Raw genomic sequence first — 27,815 nt, 5'->3', positions numbered from 1 at the left:
TAGTCATCTAGTGGTTCATTAAATCATAGTATGTTCCGTATCTTAGTCCAAACATAATGTATGAAGGACAAAACACTGTGTTTGCACGCTCCAATTATAATGAGTTTAAATGAATGTCTATATGTTCTACAATTATAATGTAATTATCATTGTCTGCACGGGAATATAGATGTTCTAATAGAAACTGAAAGTTTGATGTTGATGGTGAGTTCACATACTTGACCTAGACCATCAGCAGATCCATGTTGTTGTATGTACAGCATGATTCCCTTACAGTTTCCTCACAAATTTAGTAACACATAAAACTATTGTTGCTATAACTACCATCCAATAACCAGGTTTTTCTTCAGGCTCCAGTAGCAGTGTGCCTCTTTACAAAAGTTACTCTAATAGCTCTACAGAAGCACAGTTGCTGAACTTTTACTGAAGACTAGATCGGTGGGGGTACAGACAAATTTCATACTTTTAAGGTTCATTCAAAGCACCCTTCTGTAATCTGCAGCAGGATGATTCTATGATCTCATCGATGTAATTTTACAGTTGTATCATTTTAGATTTTAAACCTCATAGCCTTACAATTTGATTAGAGTATTTGTTTTTTGCTACCGAATTTAATCTTGTAAGCCAAGGATAAGTTCAGTTTAAGAGGGAGATTTAATCAGGTCTAAAGTAATTAGGTTGGTTTGTATCTGTAGAAACAAGCCTATTATATTACTGCTTTGAAAGATTTAGACTAACTTAGAGTCACAATAAAACCAATCGATCTGGTAGAATAAGAGGCCGGGTGATCAGGTTATACTGGACTTAATCATTCACCAATAACAACCAGATTCTGCCATTGGCCACTGAGAAAACTCAGTTTAACCTTTAGCTTTGGGAAAATCAACATGTCTGTTTTACTCACAGTGTTATTCCTCATGTTTTCATAGAAAGCAAGTAAGACTGTTTATCCATTTGAGACCACCCATAAGCGTCATTACTTGTTTTTATCACAGTCGTCCCAAACAATGGCAAGTTTAGGTCCAGTCCAACTGGATGTTCATCTATATAAAATAGTAAACTGCTCAGCAACCACCATAATGCTCAAAGTAAGAAAAATACATCTATATGCAGCACTCAAAGTGCTGTATATAGATGTGGTAACTGCATAGTATGTAACAAACTAACTTGGGATAATGACACACTTGCTTTGGTGCAAGAATGAAAGCTTCCTCAGGACTGCCCCCAGGTCAGAGAAAAGCCAATTAGTAGATGGGAGTGGCAGAGAAAGTGACAGGCAGTAAGATCAAAGCACTAAAGTAGTCTGAATCAGTGAAAAGGATTTTTGTGTTTATGAAATGTCCCAGAATCTCTTACAGCTCTCCCTCTAAAGTCAAAAATATTGAGGGAAATATATAATAAGTCTGGCATAAAGAATAACAACTAAGTGTCATGTGTGCATGTCTTACTTTCACATACAGCCTCTTGTACATACCTGATTTGCATGTAAAGCGAGGAAAATTAACCCTCTCTTTAGAATATTACTATCAAAAATGCCTCTAATGAGTCGCAATTTGCATATGTAACGGTGTGTATTATGCATATGTTCTCCGTGTGCATTCCCCCTCAGGTGCATACGTGGAGTGTGTGCAGAATGAGCAGCACGTTTGTTACATTAGCTGAAGTACTGGAGGCACGAGGGGGACCTCTGCTGGAGGAGGAGGTCTGGTCCTTGCTGCTGGGCACTGCAGAGTCTTTAGTGGATGTCTCTTATAAGGGTAAAGCATTTAGGACCCTCCCCACCTCACTCCCTGTTATTTTAGCCTCACATACATCATGCCTTATAACGCCACGACCATACTATCATGTTGCGCCAGTGGAAAATCTATGAAACCATTTAAACATATCGTGCATTCTTGCTTCCCTCAGTGGGACTTTAGTGTAAAACTACAGTAAAGCCGATAGTACATAAATGTTTCCTTTTTTTCAGGTCAAAACAATATGTGCAGTATCATAAGCCCCACCTCCTTGCTGCTGTCAGCCACTGGTACCTTAGCATTTAAGAACTGTGGCCTATCAGATGAGGTTTCCACATTCGCCGCTCCGGAGATGCTGCAGGGCCGTGCCAGCTCAACCAAACCTGCCACAGAGAGGGTCAGTGCGCGTGTTTTCGTACCCGTATCTCACGTGAAAGTGGAAGGCAGATTTCTCAAATAGTGCAGAGTACTAGAGCCTGTAGCTTTACAGCTTATTAGCAACTTTAAACTCTGCAGTGACTTCGCGACGTTAAGAATCAATCCAGACATAAACTGATGTGTCTCTTTCATTGAGTGGAAAATCTTAGGATGTCTGGAGCTGAAGGTCGAATAAGGTGTAAGTGCGCCATCTAGTGGCTGAAGAAAGAGAATCACGACCTGAAATCTGCACTTGTGAGCCTTACGTGTGTACATTGTCCAAAAAAGTAACTATTAAAAACAAATTATAATGTGAAAATGATCATACATTTATATATATAACAATATTTCGTATTTGAAAAACCACTATATAGAATTCATGTTCAAGAAATATGCCTTAAAACTCCAAAAAAGAAAGCACAATGTGTTGTTGCCTGCTCCCTTTTGCTTCAGTAATCTGCATTTCTATTTTATACATCCAGTATATGGCATACCCCCGATTTAATCAATCATGCTTGAAATAGATTTATTTTTATTGTTTTAAAGATTCTCTGTGCAAACCAGCTCACGTTGATCTACTGTATCTATCTTGTTCTTACTCTTACTTGCTTCTTACTGGAAAAACTTCACTCTCATTCATATATAAGTATCGTCACTATTATAACACATTATGAAGGAATGCAAAAGTAAACCTGGTTTTATCTGTTGCATAGATGCTGGTGTATTCACTGGGTATGACTCTCTACTGGTCAGTTGATTTTCACCTACCTCAAAATCAGGTAGTAGCCCCTTATATAAAATCATCAGTTATTTTGTCATTAACCATCACAACTCAGCTGTTGTAATTATTATTTAAATTCTCACTTTCAGCCGGTTCAGTTGAGTGACCATCTAAACAGCCTCCTCCTCAGCATGTGTGAGGACCTGTCTCACCGCCGGGTAAACCTCAACTCCATCCTGGAAGCCTGCGAATCCCAGCTCAAGGCCTCCATCCTGCTGCCCCCCGCCAAAGTCATCAGGCAGCTGGTGGAGGAGGTTTTTCATGAATCAGTGAGTCGGAAAAAAAAGACTTTCTACACTAAGGTCATGTCTGATGATATTTTATGTTCTCATCAGCCTATTCTGTGTGTGAAATTAATGCCATACTGTGCACTAATGAAAAAAAAATGAAAGTGTCTGTGAATAGCAGGGGTTCTTTTTCCTCCAGATGGACCAGACATCTCTGCCAGACAGCAATGTCCCTCTGAGCGGCAGAAGTCTGATGATCAGAGAAAGACTTCATGGTGAGCGTGATACAGTTGAGATAAATGTTTGATTTAAACTAGGTCCATACAACACACACATAAAAAGCTGAGTCATTTCATTTAATTTCTAAATAATCCTAATGCGTCCTAAATAAATTTGACCTTTAAGAGGTGTCATCTACATATTTCCTGGACGTAGCTGCAGTCACTGTTGGTTTGACTCAAGACTGAACACCGGACAACAGGATTAAAATCTTAACCTAAAGCAAGCCCAGGATTAGGATCCTGCGAGAGCCAGTAATCAGATACTGAGCGAGATGCTCCAAGCTAAAACCTCCTGCAGGTCTGTCCAAACATCTTAGTGTCTCAGGGCAGCAGAGACAAAGAACCAGATTAAACATTGCTGTCATCTTTTATTTCTTACCTGGATGACAGGAAAGAGAGGGCCATTTTCAGACTTCAGCGAAGGAAGTGCTGAAGGTAGAAGATATTCAACGGACTCTGACTCAAAGTCAGGTATGCGTTTCGTTTGGGTGAAACCAAATCCTGAACAGAAGTCACAGGATGTCTTTCAAAGAAGTTTGTTTCATGTCAAAATGCATCACTTTAGTGTCTGGATGTAATCCTTGAATTATGCATGCTTTTATGTTTTGTATCTATTTTTGTTTAATGCATTTTACAGTCAGAACATATATATGTGTACTATTTAAAAAACAACAACATTTTTAATATGTTTTATAGGGAGTTTACCTCAAAGACCATGGAGACAAAGACCGAGAAGCTCTCCCACATCGTTGTACCAATCTTCTTTAGAAAGGCATGTATATATGCATGCATATATACACACCATCACTGGACCTTCTACCAAGAGTGTAGAAGGATGCTATCTGTGCATTCATGTCAGCACAGATAAATCTTTCCGCTCCTCATTTCCCCCGTCCTTATTGTCTGTACTGACTTTGAGGGGATCTGACATTTTCTCGTTGTTTGACTTTTCCAACTCGCCTGCACAACTATTACACAATCTGTCCTTCCCCACCCACCTCTCTCCCTTCAGAATCCCTCGTGGGGTTCGTCACAGGGACAGCAATTGCAGTTGGCTCGGTAGGAGTCCCCATCACGACATCTCTCCGAAGACATCAGGCAGATCTCACAGTCCTTCCATCACATTCAGCGACTCCTCGCTTAGTCTGAGCCAGAGAAAATCTAAGGTAAGCTCAGAAACGAACTTGAATGTATCAGTGACATAAGTCAAGTGAAATGTTTTTGCAGGGCACGGAGTAAACGGGCATGCTGTGGATCTGTGTGCATGTAGCTGTATTAGAATGACAGTGAACTGTAGAGTAGTCAGTGCAGGTGAACTAAAATCTCTGTATACAGTTGATCATTTAGTGAGGAATGACAACCTGTCAGATGTATTCCAGCTAATAATATATACATATTATTTTTTTTTGTTTAATTAATTTTATTTTCCAGGCATTGGGTCCCGAGTTCGTCAGAATGCCAGATGAGCAACAAATTGTTCTTGAGCTTCCAGGATCTATTGTGGTAAATGAATAATCTCGGCTCACTTGCCCATAAGCAATTTCGGTTTACACTTCTGTTTGCTCCTATTCTTTTAGCTTTTCCTTTCTCGCATGCTGAACTGTGTCTATTTGCATAATTGCATGTATAGTATTTGTATATGTATGTACATGTACGTGTGTGTCTGTGTGTTTTGTGTGTACACGCCACAGTCCAGAAAGGGCCGTTCATGTTCGTCTCAGAGAGAAGTGACTGTTGTGATGCCTAATGGACAGTACGTGGTGGTTCGCTGTGATATTAAGTCCAGAGCAAGAGATGTGTTTGACATGGTGGTCGCGCACGCAAACTTGGTGGAACACTTTTACTTTGGTCTTGCCTTCCTAGATGGTAAGAGCCCATAATAAATAGGACCTGATCTATCTTGAGTGCACTGGTTGTGAGAAAGGATTGACAGTAAAAAAAATATTTGAATATGTAATTTATCTGAATACCTTTCCAGAAAAAACTGAAATGACTTTGAATCTGTCTTTCCGCAACTGGATGTTTTAGTCACTTCAGACAAATGTGGCTAAAGAAGCTTTTCTTTGGCATTCTGCAGATGATGAATATTTCTTTTTGGAACATGAAACAAAAATCTCCAAAGTTGCCCCTGACAGTTGGAAAAAAGGGCAGATATCATCCTTTTTGGTGTTTCTTCGAGTCAAATTTTTTGTTGATGATATCTCCTTCATTCTGTAAGTGCTGCAGTGGTTTCACGATTAACTCATATGCAGGAAGCTCATTTTCAGAAATGTATTTAGTTAAACCCACTGTTGCCTTTTTTCTTCTTTTTTTGTTCCTCCTTCCTAGGCACAAACTGACTCGTCACCAGTACTACTTACAGCTGCGTAAGGATATCTTGGAGGACAGGCTTTACTGTAATGAGGAGACAGGCTTATTCCTGGCTGCTCTTGCGCTGCAGGCTGAGTTTGGTGATTACATGTCAGAGGTACAGAGGACATAACAATCATGTTTGCAGCATGTCTTTAAGGAGCAGCATTATCTGTCAGTGTGTATCCTCATCCTTTTTGTGTCTCTTTTTTAGTTATATGGCAAGAACTATTACCAACCAGAGCACTATGTGTCCAAGAGGATGCTTGAGAAGCTTGCCCTGCCCAGCGTCAAGGAAGAGTTGCCAAGACTACATGCAAGTCATGCACAGATGCTGCCAGAAGAGGCAGAAATGGAGTACCTAAAGGTAACCACACTAATAATGCATTTATTCCCACACATGTACACAGACTCGTTTAAAAAGTAGCTTATATTGTCCTTTAGTTACTGTATGTATGCTATAGTCATAAGTCTCGGTGAACTTTTTTATTACTACTACTATTTTTTTTTTTAATTTGACAGTTTTACTGTCCTGCTTAGTTTATAAATACATGTATATATGAGAGTTAGGATCAAGAGCTAAACTCCCAGATTTTGAGTCCCACAAAATCTGAAAACCATGTGCACATCAGATTGCACAGCAGCTACCAGAGTATGGAGTTATGTTCCACCGTGTGGGGCGAGAGAAAAGGTCGGTGGTTGGAGAGTTGGTCTTGGGAGTCTGTGCCAAAGGAATCATCGTGTACGAGATGAAGAACCACGTCCGGACTGTTACCAGACGCTTCCTCTGGAGGGAAACTGACTCCATATCCACTGGGGTAAAAAAATATGGCCTTTCAGTCAGACTTTGCTAAGCTGTGTAAGACATTACTTTGCAGAGGTAGTATTGCTATGAAGCTCAGAGGAACTAAATAATGATTTATGTCTTTCAGCGGCGTAAACTGATTATAGAGTGTGGTGGCCCCAGTGGGAAAAAGCATGGTTTTGTAACGGAAAGCTCAAAAATAGCACAATACCTCCTGAACCTTTGCTCAGCACAGCACAAGTTTCACAGCGAGATGACGTCACGACAGCTAAACCACACCTTAATCCCAGGTGGGAATATTTTGATTGTTTAAAATTTAAACTGCACAAAAAAAAAAGAGAAATCAGACTAAGAGCTCTTCTCTGTCCAGCCTGATCCCAATTAAGACTTTAAAATGTGTTTGTTTTTTCTTCTCTCACTGGATAGGATAACTTGTCTTAGATTGATTGATTGTTTTCTCATTTCTTCTGGAGATGGGATTGGTAGGAAAAACTGATCATATTTATTCCTAAATGGAGAAAGAAATGAGTACTGTGAGCAAAAAATATTGTTTCAGGGTTTAGCAGTGCTAATATTAAAAAAAAGGTTTTAACCAAGTATAACAAAGAGCAAGCAGCACCTGATTCTACTTTGTTTCTCCAGATGAAAACATGGAAAAGTACATATCCGCCTACAGGGGTCGTAACCTGAACTTAAGGCGGATATCCTGCTCAGAGGGCATGTTGAACCATGTAGGATTGGCGCCCGGTCAACCAGACTCCCTGTCCAAGTCCTGTGACGACCTGACTGCCAAATTGGAGGCTCGGCTCCGCCAACAGAGAGAGATGAGGAGAGAGATGAGTAGAGAGCTGAACAAGGATCTGCCCGAAACGGGAGACCTCAGGGATGTAAAAGAGCGACAGTGTTGGAGGTAGCCCTTAATAATGAGTTTCATGTTATTATCACAAAAATATAGGTGGATTTAGCTAAATGTTACCGTGAACATATGTTGTAGTACGCCAGAGCTTCTTCCCAGGATGATGTCCAGTATGTCACTACAGAAGCAGGACTCTGATGCCTCATCCTCCATTCGAGGTGAGCTGACAAATAAAATATAAATACAACAAGTCTTTGAGTAACACACTAAATCAGCATGGAGCACCTGACATCTGTCATATTAGGTTTTTGAAATTTGATGGTCACAGAGTTAAAGTAGAGTGACAGTCTGGTTGTCTGGCTGACATTGTCCCCTCACAACAATAGTTCTTCTTCTTTTCAGTAGGGGCTCTCCTATGTGGAGTCCACATGTTTTCTTCATGTGTTTAGATCTAATTCCAGATATGTTGATTTGAACATTTCTAAAGTGCGTACAAGTCTTAATGTTTTGGTCTGTTTATGACCTAAACCCACACCATACATTTGACCTGCCCCTGTGACCCAGTGCACAATAACGAGGCAAACAAAGTATATAAATAGTTTACTGCTGCCTGTTTATCATATTAAAAACATACGTTTTGCAGTTGATACACCAACCCGGACCCCACCAGAGAGAGAGATAGTCTGCGTGACCCTGAAGAAAGATCCCAAACTGGGCTTTGGTGAGTTTATTAGCTCAGATTTAGCTGAGAGAGATAAAATTCCTGGTATAACAACAACAGCAACAACAAGTGATTCTTTAGTAAAAGTCTTCATATTCTCTGCTCCTGTTTCAGGCTTTGTGATAGTGGGAGAGGACAATACAGGCAAACTTGACCTTGGGATCTTCATTGCTTCCATTGTGCCTGATGGCCCTGCAGAGAAAGATGGACGAATTAAACCAGGTGCAAAGTTCAAACGATGCAGATTAAAAATATAGATACGGGATGAAAATGTATAATAAAATATCTAGAGCAAGATACACAATTAGATTGGACGTGATCTGTCATAAGGACTTGAAGGTGATTTGCTGATTTTTCCAGGTGGACGTCTCATCTCACTAAATAAGACTAGTTTGGAAGGAGTGACATTCAGTGATGCTGCTGCCATCTTACAGAGCAGCCCCGATGAGGTGGAGCTCATTGTGTCCCAGCCTAAGCGTAAGATCGGCCCACTGCTTTCTCCGTCCATCCTTCAAATATTTATAAATTATTATCAGATCATACTGTGCAGAGTAGTAGTTATTTCATGGTTTTAATGCCACCTGGTTGTTTTCCTCTCAGAGTCACTGAAGGACAGACAAAGTTCTTTGAGTCAGAGTACTCTTGGATTAGCGTTGGAGAGGAACTTTGGGTCACAGACTACCCTGAGTAGCACAGAGTACCGTCCCGGAGTGGAGGAACTCGAGGATGTCATCACATTGTCCAGCATGGCAACTCCAAAACACAACAGGAAGCTTCACATTCCTGTGGTGCGAATACACGATGCCCAGGTTAGAACCAGTGCTCAGAAGACAGCGGTTAGAGACGATTGACTTTACTGTTTTTAAAAGAAGCAGTGCTGTCAAAGCTGATATTAGAGTCCAATGCCAACTGATAAACAGATTAAGTGCTCACATTAATTGGATAAAACTAAGAGATGTCGTCATTCACAGGATTCAGAAGTGTCCCAAAGATATGCCCTCATTCATTCCTTTCTTTTTTAGGAACACTTTAACGATCTATTTATTTTCAGTTCAGTACAGATGTTAAATTATTTCAAAGTCATTATAACTGCAACATTTACACTGTTACCTATAATATTATAGGCTGCAGACACTTAATTTAAACTTGCATACATTTACAGAATTGTTTTGAATAACTGCCACATTTTGCAAAAGTCTCAAGTAACAAGTACGAACACTCTAAATCAAAATGTTTTTTAATTTCACATTTTACTTGCAGAAATAACCTCTAAACATTACAATACATTTTCATGTTACTGTATGTAATTTTTCATGAAATCATTTCTTGTAATCTAACATTAATCCTCTGTTCTGCGTCTTTTTCAGGACATTTACTCTCGGTCGCCCTCTATCTTGAGCCTTAAAACAGGCGAGCGGTTTGTAGTGGAGCTGAAGAAAAGCAGTGGAAGCCTTGGCATCAGTGTTGCTGTGAGTGAAATGTTTTAATGAAGAGTGCTTTCCTCATTTTCTCTAGTTGTAAAAGAAAGTAGAGTTTGGTTTCTTTACGGAATCATTTTTGAAGAAAAATCATTTTGGATAAGGAAGCTGTAAAAATACAATATGTTCTTGATATGATGTCAAATACTTTATCTTGACTTACTGAATTTGAATTGATATGAATCATATAAACTTTGTAAGATCACTGCTTTACTGTCAGCCAAATGAATTTCCTCTTTTTTTCTGTCTTGCCAAAGGGAGGAATTAACACTAATGTGCATGATGGAGGCATTTACATCAAGAGTCTGGTGCCTGGAGGTGCTGCTGAGCAGGATGGTCGCATTCAAATTGGTAATCTTTTAATTTGGAAGTAGAAGATATGATCAGGTGTTGAAAAAGGTAAAGGGTTATAAAAAAATAAATGATTAAAATGTGCAGGATCCATATCAAACTTCTAAATTCTGGATAAATTCTAAGTTTATCAGTTGTTACATTGTAATTATATCCTTAATAACAGTCCCCCTAACATCATCATCATCATCATCGCAGCATTATAAAGTATGAATCTGACACAAAAGTTCTTAAGCTTCCATATGCAGCATATTACATAAGTGATTGTGTATTGAACAGTAAGATAATAAAAGTCTAAACCCCAAAGATCATAAAAATGTATTTGAGAAATTATATTATAAAACATTTGCTGTTGCTGTTATTTACATTTTGTAAACCTCTGTGCTGTGACTTGTTTCGTGCCTCAGTGAGCAGGAGAGACTTTAAAGTTTGGTGATATGTCATCACACATATACACACACACGCACACACATCGCAAACCGTTTCGGTTCGGATGCTGCTAATGATGATGAGGTTTGTGTTTGTGCGTATGACAGGTGACAGACTGCTGGAGGTTGACAGGTCCAACCTGAGGGGCGTGACTCACCATCAAGCTGTCGAGTTCCTGAAGAGGACTGGGGAGGTATACATACACGGGCATGAACACTTGCTCATGCAATGAAACACAATCACACACACAAATGTTCTCGTTTGCTGATATGATTACATTAATATCAGTGCTAAGTGACTGTCCTTCACAGAGGTTACATATTTCTTCATCTCTTTAAATCCATGTTTTCGTGATCCATGATGATAATCCTTCCCTAATGAGTCTGTTTTAGTTAAATTAACTTAAATATAAAACCATAAAAGTTAACATAATGACAAAAGCACTAAAGTCCAAACTATTGAATTCACTATTACAAGGACTTGACCTGACTCTTTAGACCTTTCCACCATAACCTTTTTTAAGGAAGCGTTATTCACAGTGAAAAAATGGCAGGAACCAGTGCTGCTACACATTATTCTCTGTTCCCGCTGTGACGCTATTTGTTCAATTAAATTTATCAAGCATATTAAGGGGAAGTATGTGCGTCATCTGCTCCCTATAGGTGGTGAGCCTGCTGCTCGAGAGGGAGCCCACAGTAATTCTGGAGCCTAGACCTGACTCGCCCTGCCCTACCTTGGTCCACAGTGCATCACACACACAGCCCCTCAGGACTGAAGTCTCCATGGAAACGACCTTGAGTGGTCGAGCCAAGGACTACAGCTTTGTAACGGATGGTGAGAGGGGAGACGAAGGGGCATTTACCCTCGTAATAAAAAAGAAAAGATAGACAGTGTCAGGGACACACACTCATGCACACATGGCCCAGAGGTGACTGTGAGTCATCTGACAGCTACATTGTGGTTGCTGTCAGAGTCATCTAGGGCTGATGCCGCCTCAGTCCCTTGGGATTGCATCCACTGAAACCTTAAAGCTTCCTGTTCGCTGGCACGTAGCCTTCCCTTCTTTACTGGTAATAGTAGGAAAAAAAGTCAAATAAATTGGGAAAAATGTATTACCAAATAATAATTACAGAAAAGAAATATACATGCATTTGTGACACTGAATTGAAAAATGTTCTTAGCACGTTGCTAAAGATCATAATTCACATGTTAATGCTCAAGTGTTTCCTTTCATCTCGTTCGTAGAAAACACACGTGAGGTGGTGCTGAGGAAGAGCTTGTCTGGCCTCGGCTTCAGCTTTTATATCTCCCAGCTGCACTCAGGACCAGACCGCAGCAGCGTGGTCCGCATCAAACGTCTGTTCCCAGGTCAGCCAGCGCAGGAAAGTGGCCTGCTGCGGGAAGGAGACATCATCCTGACTGTCAACAAAGAGCCTCTCAAGAATCTTCCCTATCAGGTAGAATTTATATGTTTATATCAGATAGTGTATTTTTTGTTTAGTTTGTTTTTTATTTCTTATATTTATAAGAGGACAAGAATGTGTGTGGACAATTGGACCATAAGAAGCTAAAAAGCAAAATAAACCTGTTTGCAAAATAGCCAATGTAGCCTTAAAACTGTGTAAACCTGTGGAAGAACAATGGATAATCATGAATGGACTGCCGAGTGTATAAGTAACACAAGTGACCTTGTTCTCTCTCAAGTCTCATTCACTTCATTGTTTCACTAATCCTTTAATCTTGTACCACTTGAAATAGAAAGCAGTTTGTGTCATTGTGCTTGTGTCATTTAATCTTCTCTGTACTGCCAAGAAGTTACAATGGTATTAGCAGCGTTGCTTTTACACATATGTTGGTCAGATATCTGTGCACATTTTACACTCAACAAAAATATAAACGCAACACCTTTGTTACTGCTCCCATTCCCCACGGGATGGACGTAGAGACCTAAAATTCATTCCAGATACACAATATAACCATCCCTCCCAAACAGTGGTCACAAATCAGTCCAAGAACTGGGACATTCTCAGCTGCCATCTGCCCTGAACAATGTGAACCACGATTCATCCGTGAAGCGCACACCTCTCCAACGTGCCAGACGCCATCGAATGTGAGCATTTGCCCACACAAGTCTGTTACGGCGACGAGCTGGAGTCAGGTCAAGACCCCGATGAGGACGACGGGCATGCAGTTGAGCGTCCCTGAGACGGTTTCTGACAGTTTGTGCAGAAATTGTTTGGTTGTGCAAACCAATTGTTCCAGCAGCTGTCTGGGTGGCTGGTCTCAGACGATCTTGGAGGTGAACCTGCTGGATGTGGAGGTCCTGGGCTGGTGTGGTTACACGAGGTCTGCGGTTGTGAGGCTGGTTGGATGTGCTGCCATAGTCTCTGAAACGCCTGTGGAGACGGCTTATGGTTGAGAAATGAACATTCAATGCACGGGCGACAGATCTGGTTGACATTCCTGCTGTCAGCATGCCAATTGCACGCTCCCTCATTGCTTGTGGCATCTGTGGCATTTTGCTGTGAGACAAAACTGCACATTCCAGGGTGGCCTTTTGTTGTGGGCAGTCTGAGGTACACCTGTGCACTACTCATGATGTCAGATCAGCATCCTGATGTGGCACACCTGTGAGGTGGGATGGATTATCTCAATATAGCAGATGTGCCCACTACCACACATTTGGACTGATTTGTGACCACTGTTTGGGAGGGATGGTTATATTGTGTATCTGGAATGAATTTTAGGTCTCTACGTCCATCCCATGGGGAATGGGAGCAGTAACAAAGGTGTTGTGTTTATATTTTTGTTGAGTGTAAGTCTGTCTCATTTTTAACCAATTCAAAGTTTCTTTTCTGTTTGTCTCAGAGGGTTTTGCTTTTGCTACGTGGTGCTCCTTCTGAGGTTCATCTGCTGATCTGCCGACCTGGACCAGGAGCACTGAATGATGGAGATAATAACTCACTGGTGAGCTAATATACTCATGAATCACTGTAAATCCAGTCCCAAGGCAGACATTTTTAGACAAACCATTGTACTTTCTGTCTGACTCTACAGACTCTTACATCCCTCCGTGATGCTCGATCGCGGTCTCTGGACATCAGGTTGGGGGAGGACTACAGCGAGCTCCTCAAAAAGCCCTCCAACCAGGAGGAGGAGCCGACCAGAAAAACAGAGAAAAACTCAGAACTTCCTGCAGCTTCACAACTCCCAGAGAGCCAGGAGGATCTCAAGGCAGAAGTGCAGACACAACAGACTCCACCATCTTCCCCTCGCTCACCTCCTTCACCAACATCACCTACATCTCCTCCTTCACCAGTCTCGCCAGCATCACCTGCCTCACCTACCTCGCCTGGCTCTGGGTCTCCACCTGCTCCAACAGAGGCCCAACTAGCTGCTGGGAAGCTCGAGCAACAAAAGGAAGCAGAAGCAGAAAAGAAGAGCAAAGATGTGGAGGAGGAGGACGCAACAACCTCAAGCTCTACTGTGATGCTTATTGATGTCTGTCCTAAGACTGGCTCCAACTCTGTGTATACCAGGTAATGTTTCAGATGCCAGCTGTCATGTGTTGATGTGCATGTTGTGTGGTTATTTTCAAAACTCGTGCAGATGTCTTTTATCAGGACAGAGTTTTATTGTTAGGATGAACATGAACATTTGGCTTAATTTTAAGTAGACTACAAAATAAATGTTTTTTTTAATCGGCAGTGGAGTCAGAGAGGAGGCAGATGGAAGTGTCACCTATTGCCTCATGGGAAATGGACTCACTATCATGGCAGATGAAGAGTACCTGACCATCAGCTCCACACTGGAGCCTCCTCACATGCTTCCCACCGCTAGCACTCAAACAGCCAACTTTAGCTCTCAAACATCAAGTAGCTTGCAGTATCCACACCCCAACCCCACCACCTTGGCCCTCAACCTCTTATCTGACACCCCCACCACTTGTTCCCTGGCACATCCCTCCCAGCCACTCACAACACAGCCCCCTAAAACCAAGCACCACCCAATCCAGCAGGGGCTTCTTCCAAGTCACTACAAAGCCATGTCCAAGATCAGCCGCCCCATGGTGCCCCCACCTCAACCTCCACCACTGACCCCTATCACAGCTCAGATTATCTCTGTGGCTCCCTGTCCTAGTCCACCTCCCCCAGTGCTGCCCCCCACACTGCTGCCCCCGGCTGCTCCGATCCAATTTAGAGAAGAACCAGAAAAGAAAGAAAAGGAATACAAAGATTATGATGATGACGAATATGATGAGGAAGAGGAAGAGAGTCGAAGAAAGGCAAGTCGATGATGTTCTATTTTTATGCCACTGCTTAAATTTAGCTGTGTTTTCATCAATATTAGTTTGCCTGCTAGTTTTCCATTAAGTTTTTTGAAGAGAACCATCACTGGACTTTTGAGAGATTAATGTTTTCCCATTCTTGTCTAATAGCTAGCTGCTCAACAGTCCAGAGTCTTATTTTGTATTTTTATGTCTTATGTTGTTCATTTTTTCAACTGGTGAAAGGTCAGGCCGGTTCAGCGCCTCGGTTCTTCTACTGTTATAATAGCTGCAGTATGGTGTTTAGCATCGTCTTGCTGAAATATGCAGGGTCTTCCCTAATAAAGAGGTGTTCTGGATGGGATCGTATGTTGCTCTAAAATCTGTATATACCTTTCAGCATTGATGGTGCCTTTCCAAATATGCAAGGTGCCAGTTCCATAGGCACTAATGTAACCCTAAACCAACGGAGATGCAGGCTTTTGAACTCAGTGCCAATAACAAGCTGTATGGTCCCTCATAGGACATCTAGAGGAGATGGTGGTGTTTCTGTATCATGTTCATATATGTAAGCTTGAATTTACATTCTGGATTCACAGAGGATGATTTCTGGAAGCGTTCCTGAGCCTATGGAGCAGGCTGCATTAAAAACAGGAACGACAGTCAGCTCTGTTTTTAATGCAGTGCTACTCTGCCCTATACTATGAAGACAGTTTGACATACCCCGGGTGTGGGGTGATGGAGCACCTCTTCAACCTGAGCCTGAGGTTGGGAAGAGTCCCACAGCTCTGGAAAACCTCCTGTGTTGTACCAGTGCCAAAGACTTCACGCCCCAAGGACCTCAACAGCTACAGGCCGGTGGCTCTGACATCCCACCTGATGAAGACCCTGGAGCGGTTGGTCCTGGCTCAGCTTCGGCGCCTAACAAGCTCATCACTGGACCCACTTCAGTTTGCCTACCAGCCTGGCATTGGAGCGGATGATGCCGTCATTCACCTCCTACATCGTTCCCTCGCTCACCTGGAGACCGCTGGAAGCACTGTGAGAATCATGTTCTTTGATTTCTCCAGTGCCTTCAACACCATTCTTCCCTCGGTTCTGAAGGACAAGCTGGAGAACTCTGGAGTGGACCATCACCTCACTACCTGGATTTTGGACTACCTCACCGACCGACCACAGTATGTGAGGACTCAGGGCTGTGTGTCGGACAGGGTCGTCTGCAGTACGGGGGCCCCACAGGGAACGGTTCTGGCTCCGTTCCTCTTCACCATCTACACTGCAGACTTCTCCCACAATTCCACCCAGTGCTTCCTGCAGAAGTTCTCTGATGACTCTGCAATAGTCGGCCTCATCACTGATGGGGACGACAAGGAGTACAGAGGACTGACTCAAGACTTTGTGGACTGGTGCCAGCTGAACTACCTCCAGATCAATGCCAGTAAAACCAAGGAGCTGGTGGTAGACTTCCGCAGGCACAAGCATTCTCCACTGCAACCACTGAACATCCAGGGTATGGACATTGAGGCTGTGGACAGCTACAGGTACCTTGGTGTTCATCTGAACAACAGACTGGACTGGACTCATAACTCAGACGCTCTCTACAGGAAAGGGCAGAGCAGGCTGTACCTGCTGCGGAGACTCAGGTCGTTTGGGGTGGAGGGCCCACTCCTGAAGACCTTCTATGACTCTGTGGTGGCTTCTGCTATCTTTTATGGTGTGGTCTGCTGGGGCGGCAGCATCTCTGCTGGGGACAGGAAGAGACTGAACAGGGTGATCCGAAGGGCCAGCTCTGTTCTAGGATGCCCTCTGGACCCAGTGGAGGTGGTGAGTGACAGGAGAATGGCGGCTAAGCTGTCATCCCTGATGGACAACATCTCCCACCCCATGCAGCAGACTGTGACAGCACTGAGCAGCTCCTTCAGTGGGAGACTGCGGCACCCACGGTGTGGGACGGAGAGATTTCGCAGGTCTTTCCTCCCCACTGCTGTCAGACTCCACAACAAAGACTTTAACTGAACAAACACACACATCCACACATGTGCAATAACACTAAGTGCAATAATCTTTTCTGGCATCGTTGTATTTTTACTCAGTTGTATATAGCATTCGTATTCTATTTTTATCTTATTGTATATTTTTATTCTATTTTATTCTACTGTATATAGTATATTATTTTATTCTATTCTGTACAGCTGTGTACTGTATTTATTCTTATTGTATTCTAATTTTTGCGTCATAACTTTTGCACTGTCCACTTCCTGCTGTGACAAAACAAATTTCCCACGTGTGGGACTAATAAAGGTTATCTTATCTTATCTTATCTTATCTTATCTTATCTTATCTTATCTTATCTTATCTTATCTTATCTTATCTTATCTTATCTTATCTTATCTTTCCATTCTGGATTCACTAACATTGGCAATCAGGATAAGCAGTTACATCACGCTGTTTATCGACTGGCTAAGTTAACCCAGGGTCTCCCCTCTATGTTAAAATCAAAGGGCTGGTGTTGGCAGCATCTGACCAACCTAAAAGGCATGGATCATATGATTCTTCTTCCAAAGAAAAAGATCCCTGTGAGTGCCACCTACTCATTATCAGAAGAAATTGTGATAAAAATCTCCAAAAAACATTAAAATATAAAAAGCGTCGCCACAGATTCTCTGAACCTCTGCATCTCTAAGATTATCTTTATATACTCTTTATATACATGTTACTGACCTGGTGCTAATGAACCTTATTAGTGTCAAATGTTCCTCCAGGTGTTTCTTTTTAGGACCACTGACTTTTGAAGCTTTTTATATCCCCCACACAAACTTTTGCCACTGCCATCAAATTAAAAAATTTCTTGTTTTCTTCTTAAAATCATGACCTTCTAATTTCTATTCTCACAGGGATTGGTTAAAGAATTTGAGCTGTCAGTGGTTCTGACTAAGTCCAGAAGTGGAAGCTTTGGGTTCACCATCACTCGAAGCAAACTAGACAACTGCTACTACATACAGGAAATATTGGACAATCCAGCCAAGGCAGATGGACGACTCAGGGCAGGAGACAGGCTCGTCACAGTATGCACCAAAACTTGCGCCTGCACATTTAAAGTAATCATTAAGCGTGTCCTGTTGATATGACAACTGTTCTTTGTCTGTCATCTTTTACCAGGTAAATGGCCACGATGTTACCAGTGTGGCAGATGACGTTGCCATGACTATTCTCAGGTCATCTCCAAGGAGACTGAGTATGACAATAGGGAGAGCAGTGAGCAACCTGGTGGCTCCACCCTCTTGTGACAGCCTGCCTGATATTGTCCTACACAAGACACCTTCAGGACAGCTGGGTGGGACTTTATATAAACTTCGACTTACGGCATAGAAGCACATCAGTCATATATTATTTGAATTAATCTCTGCGTGCCCTTTCCAGGAATAAAGCTGACAGGTGGCATTGGTAGTAAATGGCAGGGCATCTACTGTCTGGAGGTGGTGCCAGGTTCCCCTGCCAGCGAGGAGGGTAGTGTCCAACCCAATGACAAGATCCTGTACATCTGTGGAAGGTGCACGCTGGGAATGACACTAGAGGATGCAGTCAAAGCTTGTGAGATCGCTCCACGTAAAGTGAAACTAAAAGTCATCAGGTATTAATGGTTCGAGAGATAATGTTTTTAGTGTTTGCCTCTCTTTCTTTGAATGAGTCTGTTCTTGTGTCTGTTACAGAGAAGAGCAGCCAGTGACCCCCAGGGGTAAGTGGAACGGTAAGTGCTTCCAAAGAATTTATGGCATGACTTCACTTGATCGGGACTCCAAGGACAGCTAAACAGGATAGTTTGGTTTCTATGCAGTATATGCAATGATGCATTGCTTAGAAACCAAATATGTTTGCGCTCAACAATGATAATTTAGGTTCAATCATTACCAGAAAACCTTAAAATTCTGGGAAGCAAAACAATTACTTGTGTGTAATGCAAAGGTATTTTTTAGTGTTTGATCTCTTTGTTTTCTTCGACAGGTCTGTTTGACTGGAAAAAGGACAGGAAGTCCTTTGCTCGTTTTGAAGAGCCAGTATCCCCAGAGAAAGACTCTCCTACTGAAGATGGTGAGTTTTTTTCTTTCTCGCATTCATTTATTTCTCTTTTTGCTTCTTCCAAACTCTTTTCATCATCAGCACAGTAACTAGTTACCATTCATCCCTTTGACGGCTGTCCCATTGTCAGGGTGAAGCATGAGCTTGGTGCTGACAGATAGCTCTCTTTGCAGCTGTGTGTGCGTTTACATGTGTGTGATCTGAATGCTGACAGACAGATCCTGGGCTCTCACAGCAGGATTAATAATTAGCGAGCCTCTGGCCCTCCACTGGCGTATTGGACTGCAAGGCCAAAGGCGTCGCACACACATGCACACAGAGTCAGAACCATACAGCCAGTGGTCTATAGGGCAGGTATCTCAGTTGCCTGGTGACGGTGTATAAAGTGGAGAGGGTCAGTCTGAAAAGATCAGCTTTGTTTTGCTGTCATAGAAGAAATACACCGCTCAACACTTCTCTTTCAAAATGTCCGAAGAGGTGGGAGGTTGGTGTGTGTTGCTGTTTTTTCTCCAAGTGTCTTGTTTTGAAATTTATTTTGATGCAGAAGGTGGCATGGATGCAAATCGGTAGAGAAGGAAAGTTCCACTGCTGGTTTAGAGCCAAACTCCAGGAGTTCCCTTTGTTAAACTTGCTTGATGTTTTCTAAAAGCATAATAATATACATGTTAACTCTTTTTTTTGTCTGAATGGGCTTTTTTTTTCAGCTGAAGCTGTGTATCAGACTGCTGGACAATTCAGATGTCTCTCTCTCGGCCAAGAACAGGATGTAAGTTTACTAACAAATGTATTTTCTGTCCACTAGCCTGGTCTTTTCTCCTGTACACCTTCTGCTTTGCTTAAACAATTGTCCGTCTAAGGGGACACTGTAACATGAGTCTGCTGAGTGTCAATCTGTTAATGTATTCTCTATCTGTGTGTTTGACAAGCATTCTTTACTCTTCATTTATGTACACGACACAGTGGCAATTTATTAATGTAGAATACAATCTGGCCTTGTAAATACACAGTTATAAAACTGATAAGAGAATCTGTTTCCTTATTTCTCAATTCTTGTCTTCTTAGAATTGCATCATGCAAGTGGAGTTCACTAAACCAGAAGGAGGAGGTCTCGGTTTTGCATTGGTCGGGGGAACAAATGGCAGCATGCTCAGGGTGAGAGAAATTTGCTCAGGTGGAGTAGCTGAGCAGGACGGTCGCCTGAGAGTGGGAGATATTCTGTTAGAGGTAACAACACAACGTATGTAATGCAAATAATTTTTTTTTACCTCCATAGTCAGGGGGAGGCTTTGATTTTCTTTGTGCCCATGCTAGGTGAATGGTGTGATTGTGTCTGGACTGAGCCACAGTAAGGTGGTGGAAATCCTGCGCAAAGCTGAAGGGACTGTGCAGCTCACCATCTGCAGAGACGTCCGGCCCCTGACCTACTCCGAGTCACCTACACCGCCCAACATGTCAGCTCAAACTGAAGCTATTTTAGCTGAGCAGCCTGCTCTTGTGTCCAACCCTGATAATTGCTCTTCACCTGACCTCATGCTGAACAGGCCAGTGGACCGTCCCCCTGGTATGCTCTCTGACAAATACATTTCCTAAGCTGCGCTAAATTTTATGGTAAAAGATGTAAAAATCCATATTTTGTGTCTAATTAGGCATAACTAGAATTAGAAATAGTATGTTTATAGTGCCTTACATATACATTAAGATCGCTTTGAAAACCAGATTTAGTGCCGTAAGATATACTTACAAATTGTCTCTGACTTTCACCTTACTACTGGATCATTCGTTGGTCATTAGAAGAAATCTAAAGCATAGTGGATCACATGTTCAGTCATCCCTTAAAATCTTGATGGTGTCCAGACTTTTACAACGTGTAGGTGGTACTTTGTTGACAGTCTACTCTCACACGTTTTTAAAAATATCATGCCACTTTCCAATCCCCTAATACCAGGCTATGATAGCTACTATGTTGTCATTACAACTCTATATTGAGACATAAAGTCAAATCCCTCGTTAACTCCTATTATTAGAGGCTCACACTTTCTTAGAGGGTTATTGGCAACACATTACAGCACAACTGTAGTGTCAAATAAGCTCATGCAAAGTCTTGAATAATGCCTAATGATGGTATGGCTTGTAAAATTTGCCTAATAAAAACATTATTTCTAGCTCTGTGTAATTTGATACAAATACAGCCTCTTATGTCTTATTAGTTTACTCTAAAATAAAGTGTGGCCCCTTCTTATTATTAGGATTTGTAGAAAGCAGATGTTTAAAACAAGCTGTAGACTCAGAGAGATTTGTAATATTTCATTAACAAAAAGCGTGATTATTTTAATCTTGTTATTTGTTGACATTTTGTCTACATTTGCTGTTTTAGAGGCAACGTCAGACCCTGTGGTTAATGAAGCAGATGTTGTTCTAACATCGCCCCCTCCCTCACCTCACCTACTGACAGTTGTAACCGATGAGACTACAGGTAAACAGGTAATGTGGACACTAACAAGCATACAGAAGTGTGCAAAAGTCTTGAGCAACTTCTCATTTCTTTAAACTTTGCTTCAAAGTAGCCAGACTTTCTTGTAATTCTTAAAGTGGTCTTGAGCAATCGTTCTCCAGCTTTCTGAAGGCCTATCAGAGATTTCTTTGGACATTGGCTGCTTTTTTACTCATTTTCGCTCCAGTCCCTGTACCTGATCATGTTCAGCGGGATGTTTTTTGCATGTTAAGTCATTTAACCCTGACCTGTGAACCTTAAAAAGGTACCTAATCAAGGTTAACATGAGAGATACATCTCAGTTGATCTGTCTACTGTTTGCTGAAACTTGCCTAGAAATCGTCTTCAAGGAAGAATAAGTGTCACTCACCCATTCTTGAGGAAAGGGAACAGGGAGAAGAGTCAGAGCTTTGGAAAATTACACAAGAAGTGGACTGAAAATCTGTGGCAACAGGTCTTATGACATGATGAGTGCAAATTTGAACGTTTTGATTCAAAACTTTATCAGTGTGTACAAAGGAGGTCAGGAAAGAAGCACAGCAGAGGTTTACGGCCAACTGTAAAACGTGGTAAAGGTCCTGTCATTGTGGCTGCATTTCAGCTTTGGGGGTGTTGGGGGACGTACAATGCATTACCATTTAATACTACCTGGAAAGCGTCTGATTGGGAAAGGCTTTCTTTTTCAGCATGGCCATTATCCCAAAAACAGAGAGAGTTCAGGCTGTGTTAAAGAATAAGTGGTGATACCAAATATTGACTTTCAAGCTCATTAGTTGTACAAACTCTGTTTTTGTCTTGTATGCAGCATTTTCCATGTGTGGTTGCTCATGTTTCAATACCCGACTACACCTATTTCTCATTTTCCTAGTAAAAGAAAAAGAAAAGACAGCCCAAGACTTTTGTACAGTACTGTATATAAACTAACTGCAACATTATTAACTATTAAAATTAAATCGTACCCTTCTTTACATCTTTACTAACATCTGCTGCTAACATCTTGCTCCTTCCCTCTGTTGCCTCCTCTGGCTTTTTGTCTGTGGAACAGGAGAGCTGTAACAGCACCCCTTCTCATCAAGCTTGCTGCCCATCCCTCAATGTCACTGACATGTTGCATGGAGCTTCTGACAGGTAGTACTACTCTCTTGTATTGTCTACATATTTCGTGTCCTCTTCTTCAACCCCCCTCCTCCTGCATCTTTGTATGCTGGAGTACCAGCATTATCCATAAGGAGGCAGCAAAGAGCAATAAATAAAAGATGACTGTGGGATAAACGTTGACGCTTGTAAACTGTGATCCCCATTAGAAGAAAATGTCAGTTAGTGTAACAGCTAGGAAGTGTATAGTACTATTCCATGCAGGCTTAAAAAAAGAAAGGTACAGCAGTAGTAAAAATATATTTTAGCCTTTTGTTTATACTGTATTTTAGGTGGAAAAGGCGCAGGGAAAGGAAGCTCAGCCTTGCATGATTTCATCCCCTCCTACCGAAGACTAAAAATGGTCTGGTCTCACCCCTGCCCTGCCCCCTGACTCCCCCAGGAAACAAATTGTGAGCAAACTTTTGGACCACTCCTGCAAAGACATCCGGAAACCCCAGTCAGACGGCTGGAGCAGTGAAGATGATGACGACGATGTATTCAGCACCAAAGGTCAGGAAATGGCCTCATCCCAAACAGGTGCCTGTTTCTGTAGTACTGTGATGACAAGTCTGAGTTAAAATAGATAAATGTTTGCATTAAAGGGTTAAAGTGACCCTTTTCTCCACTTCTTTTAATCTATATTTTTCTCAGGCCCTCCCATAGTATCAGAGGAGGAACTGGCCAGTCTAGCTCTTATTACCCCTGCAAAGACCAGCCAGTACTCAGGCTCCAGAGTCAAAGCTCTCATCCAGATTCTCCAGCATCAACTGGACCAGCAGGAACTGGTCAAAGAGTTCATGGTTTGTGTGAACTACTGGATTCATAAAAAGGAAGTTATTATGTAACTTACTACAATATGGGTTCCACTGTGAAGCGGCAGACAAACATCCATGCTGTAGAAAATCAGCGTTTATTAAAATAAATAAAATGCATTATCTTAAGTTATTGTGGTTATTATGTCCATGTTTATACTTAAGGCTCTGGAGCATCTGAAGCCTTCTGACAACTGCCTAGTGGGAAAAGCTCCTGAGAACAGAGACAAGAACCGCTACAGAGACATCCTACCCTGTAAGTTGAGTGTAAAAATTTAATGTTATTATTTATTCAAACCTTGCACTTTTTATGTTCCCTTTTTTAGGGGTTCCATCTTTCTCGTTGATGGTTTAAAGCTCGTAAAAATGGATACTCAGGGACTTGGCATTCCATTGTTTCATTGTCTCACTTTAAGCTGACTCTAAAAAAGAAGGGAGTGAAGATGTTTGTGTACAACAGTTAAGCAATTTAATTTACACAGAACAAATTATTTCTCAATAACTCACTGGTACCACACTTATAATTTTCTCTGAGTCTGCCAAGTATGTGATGTTGTAATTATCTAGGATTTATATTTTTAATAAATGAAGGAGCATCAGGAACAAATAATATTACAAGCTGTGTTATCACCATGAATTCCAGAGGTTTGCTGTCTGATTTGTGATAGAATTAATCACTACCTCGTAAACTCACAGTGTCTTCGACTTCTAAGTCAGATGCACCGCTCGCTCATCACGTCTGGTTTCAAAACATCGAGATGCTGGTGATAAAAATGCTCAAGTCAAGGCTTCATTAACCACTGAGTGGCTGTGGCTCAAACTCAAAAACACACCGAGACTATTTTTGCGTGTTATTTTTGCTCTTTCTTCCTTTAGACGACAAAACTCGTGTTGTGGTTGGAGAGAATCAGGACTATATCAATGCCAGCTACATCCGCATGCAAGTTGGCGATGAAGAGTTCTTCTACATCTCCTGTCAGGGCCCTTTACCTTCTACTGTGCAAACCTTCTGGCAGATGATCTGGGAAAATAAATCCGATGTCGTTTCCATGATGACCCAGGAAGTAGAGCGGGGAAGGATTAAATGTCACAAATACTGGCCAGAGAAGCTGGGTGTGCCTTTGGATGTAGGCAGGTACCAGCTTCACCTCGAGAACCAACAGTACCTGGAATACTTCCACATCAAGATCATCCGTATGGTGGAGAGTGAGGTGAGAGAGGGGCACTTTCTTTTCTGACTTACTGTAAAAAATGAATAAATACAAGTTTTGTGCAAATTTTTGATGAATTGCCATTCCAGACTGCCGAAACACATTTTGTTCGACACCTGAAGTTCACACACTGGCCTGACCACGGCGTGCCGCACTCCTCCGAGCAGCTGGTTCGCTTCATCCGCTACCTGAGGGCGGTGCACCATAAAGGGCCTGTCACTGTGCACTGCAGCGCTGGCATAGGACGTACAGGAGTTCTTATTTGTACTGACATCATCCTTAGCCTCATCGAGAATGATTTGCCTGTGAGTGGAATCCACTTTGATGGGTTTTCATTGGCATTTAGTGGTTTTAGTCATGCAACTGGCACAGTTCTATCACATTCCGGAAAAATAAAAAACAATTATCGGATAGACTGCTGTGAAATTTTTCACATAGGTCAGCAGGGGCAGATCCTACTATAACTGGCTATTCTTAAACCACCGCTGTGCCAAAGTGCGACCCAGCAGCACTAACATGGTTGCAGCCACTTCATTAATCACTGTTATTTGAAATAAAACATGCATGCATTTTCATCTGTACTTAACAGTTTTCTTTTTTTACCTTTAGATTAACGTAAGCAACATTGTGAAAGAGATGAGACTTCAGCGGCACGGGATGATTCAAACCAAGGTCAGTGCCAGCAGAAGGGTTAAAATTCAGGCTTTGGAATAGATGGTGAGCAAAATTAGACGTGTCCTTTGTCCCCCTTATTTCAGGAGCAATACCTTTTCTGCTACAAAGTCTGGTTGGAGGTTTTACAGGGGATTTTACAGCTTCACGGCAGCCAGTGGCAACCAGAAGACCCAAGAGACCACAAAGTAGTTTGAGAATGTTTCCACCATACCTGTAAGAAACAAGCTGTGAATGTTCGACCGCGTGCAGTCGCGCCCAGCAGAGCGATACGTTGATGATACAGTTTTCTTTGGCTTCCTTTAGTTTAGCTGGCTATAATATGCAATCTGTACTTCTCAGCTTTGCTACAATGATTTCAACTGACTTTGTCTGTGTATGTGTTCTTGGTGCTGTGATTATCTCACGTTATTTTAGATCACTGAGGTTGTTTTGCCTTTTCAGGTTTAGTGATTTGCCTTCTGTCTCAAACATTGTGTTTTTTTAAATCTAATCTTTTTTCTCCATGTTCTTTACATTTTTATGTTGCATGTTATTTTAAATCCGGTAATATTTACATCTTGGCAGTAATGTCATCAAAGTGCACAAGTGTAAGATCATCATACCAAAGTTAGTGTCTGTTTCAAACCTCGATGACTAGCGTTTGATTCAAGGTTGTGTTATCATTTCATTTAAGTGCATTTGTACCCTGCAGAAAAGGGTATTAGCAAAAGAACATTATTGATTGTCTTTAATTAATCATCTAAGGGAATGAAAAGCATTAAGTGCCTTGGAAAGATACGCATCACTTGCTCCATACTGACCCCAGCCCACTTGTCTGAAGCGGTCAGGGACGGAGGACAAGAAACAGATTTGAGAGCAGCTGATAGTGGTTGGAGTGAACGAGCAGCTTTTGGTCTGTTTGTAAGGTGGACTTTGGTTAATTCAAACCAGAGGAACATTACATCTCACCTTTTTGTTAAGTTGTAACTCTGAAACAGTGTGGTGTTCGCACACTGCCTTCCAGTCTTTTTTTCTTTTTAATTTGTGTGCTCATTTTATACAATATCTATCACAAAGAACATTTTATTAAACATTATCACAACTTGCTCATCCCAAATACAGATAAAGAATGACCCCACATAACAAATTTTTGAAAATTCATAAATTTTCAATTCACTATTTTGCTAAAATTTGAACTCTAAATATTCCCTTTTTTTTGTAAAATGTACAAAAATGATTTAGATGTAATTTAAATTATTAGTTGCTGGGCTATTACATGTAAGTTGTTACGTGATAGCATCGTTTCTCTGTATTCTTTGGCTATTTTAATACAAACTCAGCCAAAAATGCAAAAAATATTCCCAGGTTTACAAACTTTCCATTTTGCCACTTTAGATATTGTACAAAGCAACGGTCAAAGTCAAATCTAAAATGATTTCTAGCTGCTGGTTTGAACCTCAACCTTTGGATGTCACTGCTTGTGAGCTTTGTTCCTGTAGCTGCTAACAAACACACACCAGCTCTCTTATTGCATGCAGACTCTTACAGTACAGCCTGGAGTTTGACAAAATGACTTGAACATGATCAAAATGTGGAATGTAACAAAGCAATACTCCTGAGGAGGAGGGAAACTGAATGTCTGGATCGGTTACCCAGTTTTCCAAACTGTTTGGAGCATGTTGGTTAGACATATGCAGTACTGTACTTTTGCCATGTGGATGGCCATGCAGAGCCATCAGCCTCTGTACTGTGTATGAAACATCTTTTCACTCCACGCTGGTTGGTTGGTTTCCAACGATAGCTAACCCTCTGTTATGTGCAAGTTCGCGTTCTATTTGAAACTCGTTGATATATTTGAAAATGGTTATTCTTGAAAGAACAAAAGAAAAGCACATTTTGCATTCATCTGTGAAAATGCATCTTGTACAGTTAAGCAAGTGCTTATGCGTAGCATTGTGAAATATAATAACCTCTGATTGCACAACTGCTTATTTATGCTGAATTAATATCTTGTCACTGTACCAGCCACTATGTAACCAATAACTGAGAACAATGTAATACCTCTCTCTTTAATTAAAAGCTATTCTGAAGCTTGTTTGTGTGTTATACAACACATTTTACCCCTTGACTCCAAACACAACATAATTCAACTCGAATAACGGAACAAGGGCAGCAGATTGGGTTTTCCCTGATGGCACACACAGAACAGAGAGGCGGAGGCAACCCTAAATCTAACTTCACTGTGCCCCTTTTTCTACTTTTACTGCACGGTTTACTCCCTCTCGAGTTTTACTGCAGAGTAAATAAGCTGGTCTCACAGGGGTCTTTTGTGACAGCATGGAAATCCCTCGGAAAACGCTGCACACTCTGCGCACGTTTAAACCTGATGCTGGGGAAGCCACAGAGCAGATTTACTTGCTCGCCCTCTCTCCACTTTCTCAGCCGCTGTTCTTGTGTACGATATCTATACCAGATCCACTCACACACACACATACAATCCCCCAGTTACCCACCCCCATTCCTCCTATTTCTTTTCACTCCCCAGCTCAGACCTTCTTATTGCTATGAGTTATAGCAAAAACACCAGCAACTCAATTCAGTGTGTGTCATTTTATTAAATAGTCAGTTTCAAATTCAAACCACAACACAAGGCAGGAATTACTGACAGGCTCAAGGACTCAACACTGCCATTAAAATAAAGCTGCTGGGTCCTATTGTCATTGTGAAAACAGATG

General features: G+C 41.6%; 1 protein-coding gene across 4 annotated transcripts in view; it reads left to right on the top strand.

Annotated features, from left to right (window-relative positions):
• ptpn20 (protein tyrosine phosphatase non-receptor type 20) overlaps positions 1-27,175 on the top strand; it is a 28,466-nt gene extending 1,291 nt beyond the window's left edge. Inside the window, exons 2-47 of one of the 4 annotated variants that reach the window (XM_085477796.1) lie at positions 1,610-1,757; positions 1,970-2,133; positions 2,867-2,932; positions 3,024-3,203; positions 3,361-3,436; positions 3,833-3,913; positions 4,139-4,214; positions 4,455-4,608; positions 4,874-4,945; positions 5,134-5,308; positions 5,520-5,655; positions 5,771-5,909; positions 6,006-6,158; positions 6,424-6,609; positions 6,724-6,886; positions 7,239-7,506; positions 7,591-7,670; positions 8,096-8,173; positions 8,288-8,395; positions 8,534-8,650; positions 8,774-8,982; positions 9,541-9,642; positions 9,909-10,002; positions 10,539-10,624; positions 11,094-11,265; positions 11,677-11,888; positions 13,300-13,398; positions 13,489-13,970; positions 14,140-14,716; positions 17,593-17,763; positions 17,858-18,032; positions 18,119-18,329; positions 18,409-18,446; positions 18,701-18,787; positions 19,480-19,541; positions 19,838-19,999; positions 20,087-20,336; positions 21,150-21,256; positions 22,312-22,394; positions 22,804-22,913; positions 23,055-23,203; positions 23,381-23,471; positions 24,092-24,426; positions 24,516-24,731; positions 25,036-25,098; positions 25,185-27,175. In XM_085477796.1, coding sequence (XP_085333922.1) covers positions 1,634-1,757; positions 1,970-2,133; positions 2,867-2,932; positions 3,024-3,203; positions 3,361-3,436; positions 3,833-3,913; positions 4,139-4,214; positions 4,455-4,608; positions 4,874-4,945; positions 5,134-5,308; positions 5,520-5,655; positions 5,771-5,909; positions 6,006-6,158; positions 6,424-6,609; positions 6,724-6,886; positions 7,239-7,506; positions 7,591-7,670; positions 8,096-8,173; positions 8,288-8,395; positions 8,534-8,650; positions 8,774-8,982; positions 9,541-9,642; positions 9,909-10,002; positions 10,539-10,624; positions 11,094-11,265; positions 11,677-11,888; positions 13,300-13,398; positions 13,489-13,970; positions 14,140-14,716; positions 17,593-17,763; positions 17,858-18,032; positions 18,119-18,329; positions 18,409-18,446; positions 18,701-18,787; positions 19,480-19,541; positions 19,838-19,999; positions 20,087-20,336; positions 21,150-21,256; positions 22,312-22,394; positions 22,804-22,913; positions 23,055-23,203; positions 23,381-23,471; positions 24,092-24,426; positions 24,516-24,731; positions 25,036-25,098; positions 25,185-25,295 — 7,050 coding nt within the window. In that variant the 5' untranslated portion in view covers positions 1,610-1,633 and the 3' untranslated portion in view covers positions 25,296-27,175. Of the gene's footprint in view, positions 1-1,609; positions 1,758-1,969; positions 2,134-2,866; positions 2,933-3,023; positions 3,204-3,360; positions 3,437-3,832; positions 3,914-4,138; positions 4,215-4,454; positions 4,609-4,873; positions 4,946-5,133; positions 5,309-5,519; positions 5,656-5,770; positions 5,910-6,005; positions 6,159-6,423; positions 6,610-6,723; positions 6,887-7,238; positions 7,507-7,590; positions 7,671-8,095; positions 8,174-8,287; positions 8,396-8,533; positions 8,651-8,773; positions 8,983-9,540; positions 9,643-9,908; positions 10,003-10,538; positions 10,625-11,093; positions 11,266-11,676; positions 11,889-13,299; positions 13,399-13,488; positions 13,971-14,139; positions 14,717-17,592; positions 17,764-17,857; positions 18,033-18,118; positions 18,330-18,408; positions 18,447-18,700; positions 18,788-19,479; positions 19,542-19,837; positions 20,000-20,086; positions 20,337-21,149; positions 21,257-22,311; positions 22,395-22,693; positions 22,941-23,054; positions 23,204-23,380; positions 23,472-24,091; positions 24,427-24,515; positions 24,732-25,035; positions 25,099-25,184 lie in introns of those variants that run through there. The other 3 variants (XM_085477794.1, XM_085477797.1, XM_085477798.1) reach the window with 3 other exon arrangements.
• The last annotated feature ends 640 nt before the right edge of the window (positions 27,176-27,815 follow it).

The sequence above is a fragment of the Copadichromis virginalis genome, linkage group LG13 (assembly GCF_057382275.1).
Source record: "Copadichromis virginalis isolate Kocher_CV1m ecotype Utaka linkage group LG13, C_Virginalis_male_GT1.1, whole genome shotgun sequence".
Taxonomy (NCBI): Eukaryota; Metazoa; Chordata; class Actinopteri; order Cichliformes; family Cichlidae; genus Copadichromis; species Copadichromis virginalis.
Note: the sequence above shows the minus strand (reverse complement) of the source record. Positions and strands in the feature narration are given on the sequence as shown.